This window comes from Opisthorchis viverrini, assembly GCF_000715545.1.
Source record: "Opisthorchis viverrini unplaced genomic scaffold opera_v5_26, whole genome shotgun sequence".
Taxonomy (NCBI): Eukaryota; Metazoa; Platyhelminthes; class Trematoda; order Opisthorchiida; family Opisthorchiidae; genus Opisthorchis; species Opisthorchis viverrini.
This window is the reverse complement of record NW_008751683.1, coordinates 705,270-710,310: the sequence shown is the minus strand read 5'-3', so window position 1 is coordinate 710,310 and position 5,041 is coordinate 705,270. Positions and strand designations below refer to the sequence as shown.

Sequence of the window (5,041 nt, the reverse complement as noted above, 5' to 3'; positions counted from 1 at the left end):
GCCGTTCTCGTTCCAGCGTAGGATAATCAGAGCACTTTCATTGTCTCTGTGTAAGGCACTCTTGGAAGACATAGGTGAAGAGATGAAAAGAGGTTTCCAAGAAAAGAAAACAAGGGGAAGCAACAAGCGCGGAAACTTCGTATGAATCTGTTGTTTCTAACAAAAAATAATGGAAGAATTTTTCATACTGGTTGATATTACAGATATCAGGATGGCTTTACAGGGAGTCTTCTCACGGGGGAAACTTTTCCCCGGCATCATGAGTACCCTTTCTCTTTTTTTATGTACTGTTAGGTTATTTTCAATGTGTCACAAAAGCGAACGGATATTTTTTTGAAGAAATTCAGTATGCACTGCTTCTAACGATTCACCCATCATTATGCTTTTTTGAGATGATCATAGATGTGCCTATTAAGTTGTCCTTAATTGCAAAGTACGGACTCCTGCATAAGGAGGCGCGTTTGTTGGCTTTTTTGGGTCACTGTAGAGAAGCACCATCGTACCGAATAAACCACATTTTTAATATTTCTATACTAATCGAGTTAAAAAAACACGAGGTTTATGAGCGAAGCGCAAGATTTATGCAAAAAAACAGTGGCAAGTACTGAAGGCTGGAAATCACAAGCTTTTAGTGAAACGCACAGGTCCTTAATACTCTACTCGTTTCCATGCATCTGTGTGAATTCGCCGATGAGTGCCGCGGTTCCTGGAAACTCCGGGATGTCCGTATGGGTGTGTAACGGCATCAGGTAGATACACTACGGCTGAGCGAAGAAATTCAATGAGCGAGGACTTTTTGAACACAATACGTTCCATTCAAAGTCACCTTACCTAGGCGGACCCCTTTAGTGATGCATGTGCGTGAGACAGTTATGACGTTTACCTACAATTTCACCACAGCACAATCCTGAAAAAATATATGCATATAAAATAAAAATAATATATAAATAAAAGATATAGTATATAAAGTATGAAATAAATCAATAATAGATAAGAATAAAATAATTATGTAATAATATAATAAATTAACTTGAAATAAATAATGTAAGGGATATCGTATCGAAACGCCACCATGAATCAGCTGTTGTTTGTGATTACACGATTGTTCACTTTTTGTGGGTGTCTTTTTTGATGTCAGGTGTAGTGCATTGGCTTGTCACCTCGGCACAAGCTTATTTACCGAGTATGAACACTGTCACGGTTATTTGGATATAGTACGATTCTCTTTCCGCCGCCTGAATGGGCTATGATGAGGATCTGTTTATCGTACCATCTTATCTGCAGATGAGGAATACACCACTAGACTACCTCAACGTTTCATTATATATCTCTGTTGTGAGGACTTTCGAGGATTTCCCATCCTGAAATTAGTGTGCCCTAATAACTGAGTGTATATTCAGTTCGCACATCTTTCTCATCATCATCATCATCGTCGACAGCATAACATCAGTTGTTCAACACTGATGCTTCGCTGCCGTATGACCGTGATTTATTTGAAAAGAATAAAGGTTGATAGGGAAGGGACTTAGGGCCTATACCTTTACACACTCAGGCTGATAGCACTGACAGCACCCAAAATCTTCTGAGCCTCTTTCATGCCCCTCTGCCGGTTCACATGTTGGCCACGTCTCTGCTTCTACCATTCTGAATCGGGCACGGAAAACAGTACTCTCTTCGGCAAATGATGGCTTGGCATGCACAGTACATGGCCTAGCCAACGCCATTTCTGGTGCTGGACACATTTTTGAATAGAAGTCCTGATTGCACGACTGAACACGAGCTTCCTAACTGCTTGATTAAGGATTCGCCGACATCTACCGTCACGAGCTGTTCTTGCGCAGTGGGGATCACGTGGTCCTCATCCTGGAAAGCGAGTAGCACCGACAGCACCCAAACGTTTCGTAATCTCCTTTATATCCCTCTGCCAGGTACAGGAATAGCCATCTCCTTTTCGAGGACGAGAACGATGTCATCTGCATATTCTACGTCGACAAGGTTTTCGTCGGGGGCTTTTGGACACATGGGTTTTAATTACCTTCCAGCGTTCGTCTCATTATCTGACCATTCAAGAAATTAATCAAGAGAGAGACTTGTCACTCCTGACGGACACCGCTGAATGTATGGAAGCTTTTGGAGAGCTCCCCCTACATTCTCATACGTCTGGAAGTCTGAGAATACGAAGAACTATTATGTTTACAAACTTCCGAGGCATTGCTTGGTGGGCAAGCGTCTCAAGAAGAACAGACTGTTCAACCGAGTCGAATGCGCCTCGGAGGATAGCTTTCAGAAACGCTTTGACATTGCTTCTTAACATTTGGCCTGGTGTTTTCATAGACAGTGTCAGCGCATCATCCTGTAACTATAACAGCAGTTGTGTAGGACTTAAACGACGAGAGGTTCAGCTTGGTTCCAGGTGAGTCTCCCGGAAAACTAAATTGGTCTGCAAATGAGTGTAGTTCACTCACTTCGTGCGATTTGGGTTCGAGTAGAACATAAGGTTGGCGAAAACTCGGGGACTGTGCCTACCTGACGAGCTCTAAGGAGGGCGTAACCGGTCGTGGGATGTCAAAGAATTTTTAGCAGTCTAATGAGTAGTATATTACGTCTATGTAGAACACTGTTTTCCCCCAAGAGTTTTAGTTTTGAAAGACCACCACTGTTGTAGGATAGACTAACTTGCTAGTGCACGTTGCGACCGGTTTGAAGTCTTCATATTTGGAGAAAGTGAACCTCACCTTGTGCATATTGTGAATTTGAAATCTGAAAATATCGACTGCTATACACGATTAACTAAAGCTAGTAAGTTTTCCAAATGCTGGACGGACCGTTTTTTGGCCAGTCTCGTTAGTGGTCGCTGTAGATAGGTTGCTGTGTTCCTCCACCATATCCGTTTGTGGTGGATCCTTGAAATCTTCAGGTCAGCAACAGAAGTACCAGTCGCACTGTGCACCAAGCCGAATTCGTTGAATCTTTTTCATTTCGAAATGAGAAGTAAAAACCATCTAACTATGCTTTTCACCCTTTTACCTTCTGCTTAAGGTAAAACGTATTGCAGTCCTTTCGAGTCAAGAATTTGAACAGTCTGTTCGCTTAACCAATGTAGTTCGTCAACCTTACCGTTAGTAGTAATTCAGTACCTGTTAGCATAAAAACCAGTCTCTAGGTAGTCTCTCTCCGTTTGTCAACAATCAATTTTAGTACAGACTGCAGCCTTTGAGTGGATGAAACACCCTGCCTAGATTGTTCATCCACCTCCCAACCAACTGCGTGGCGCACTGAGGAGCGACTTTTCCCCTTGACAGCAGTTGAAACCGGGGACCCACCATCCTTTTTCTGAACACCTTATCCAAACATCAGACATTTGGATCTCTTGGCTGAATATTCATTTGTAGTGATCAGTACGATAGGATCTTATGCAGGTGTCCCACCGTAACACACGAATCTTTATTGTGGGTGTGTCAAACTATCGATTAGCTGGATCATTAACCCTGATCTTAAAGAAAGCCATTTCCTCCTGACAAAAGCCGTTAAAAACACCGCAGTTAATTAAGTTTCTGTGGAATGAGTGCAGAAGTCCTCGGGGCTAGCTTTTATTAGTTGGACCTCTTCGGTGTGACATTCCTGAAAGATATTCTGTCGTGGGAAAAGTACTCCATATATTGCCTGTGCTTGGGAAGAAACCGATTAGTATTCGCAGCCGATTACGTAATTTTCTCTCTAGAAGCACAGTGAAACTCATTGGTTTTGCAGACCATCATAAACGTTTACTTCCCACGTTTCTTCAGGCGTGCTCGACGAGCAGGTGACCCGAGCGGAATCGTCATCGGTTCTGGTCCACCACCCCCGATGACATCAGAAGGGGCGCATATTCAACAGGCGTCGCACGGCACCTCAGGAGGTGCTTTCGGTGACCAGCTAATGCAGAATGCAGCCACTGGTGCATTCAAAGGTGCAATCGGTACAGCTCCTTATCCGACTGGCAACTATCCTGGATTCTAATCGGGTTGTTTCTGCAATTAGTCTCCCGTTCTTATTTATGATTTACCTGGTTGTTATTTATGCTACTTAGTTTAACAAATCATGTCCCATACCCTTGGTATCATGTCCATTCTGAAGCTGCTTCGTACTCATCTGTGATCCTCGATCAAGTACACATTGCCACCTTTATGCATTTATAATCTTTCCATCTCGGCTTTGGTCTTCTGTTTTTATGTAAACTTGTTCCGTGAAAAAGGTGTTGTGATTTTGTCCCTGTTGTTTAGCTTCAGTTTTTTCATAAGAATCTCGTGACCAAGGGTTCCATATCTTATCGATTTTTTCTGTGAGTGTTTGTTGTTTTCCACATCATTTAGAGGCAGACAATTTTCACTGTTTTTTGCCAAGACTTCACACACTTCTCTCGTTTGTCTCGTACCATTCCAAATAAACAGTGTTTGTTTACTTTGTCGTGGTAAATAACTTCTGTTGATTTCTCTTCTTATATCTAGGCAATTCGCCTTCGAATTTGCGCTAGGTTGTCCCTCATTTTGTTCGAATTCATCAGTAGTTTGCACCTTCCGACAGTTTTTAGTTGGATAGACGATGAACAACGTAATGTTCAATCAGCGACTCTTCCTGGCCTATCTGGTGAATTTGATCTACAGAGTGAAACCATAGATAGAAATAATTAGGAATAAAGTTGCCACGGAATGCGTGCGATGTACAACGGCTGATATGCTTACAAATTACAGGTGTCCGCATTTATTCACCGGCTGTAAACCCGAAAACGGTCTTCCCGCATGGACTCGTCCGTGAGTCGAAATGCACCTTAAGTCATAGAAATATATGTTCACCCTTTAGTTTTAGGCGAGTACTGAAACTGGGACGCGGGTTTTAGATTTTCTACCAGAGTTGGCAACTTTTTCTATGGTTGCAATTTCGGGGTTTTGTGGGATAGGTATTTTGTTCATAGTCACGCCACTCTCGTTTGAACGGTCGTGTTCCTGTTCTGGCGTAATTATTCCGTTGAGCCCGACTCATCGAACGACGGCCCAGTAACTGT

The 5,041-nt window shown here is 42.7% G+C and overlaps 1 protein-coding gene across 1 annotated transcript in view; it reads left to right on the top strand.

The window, feature by feature from the left end:
• The window catches only part of T265_02261 (hypothetical protein), a gene marked incomplete at both ends in the record, with an annotated part of 21,971 nt that extends 17,451 nt beyond the window's left edge, over positions 1–4,520 (top strand). The window contains one exon of the mRNA XM_009166465.1: positions 3,786–4,520. Within this exon, the coding sequence (XP_009164729.1) occupies positions 3,786–3,999 (214 nt within the window). The remainder of the gene's footprint in view (positions 1–3,785) is intronic.
• Between the last annotated feature and the right edge of the window lie 521 nt (positions 4,521–5,041).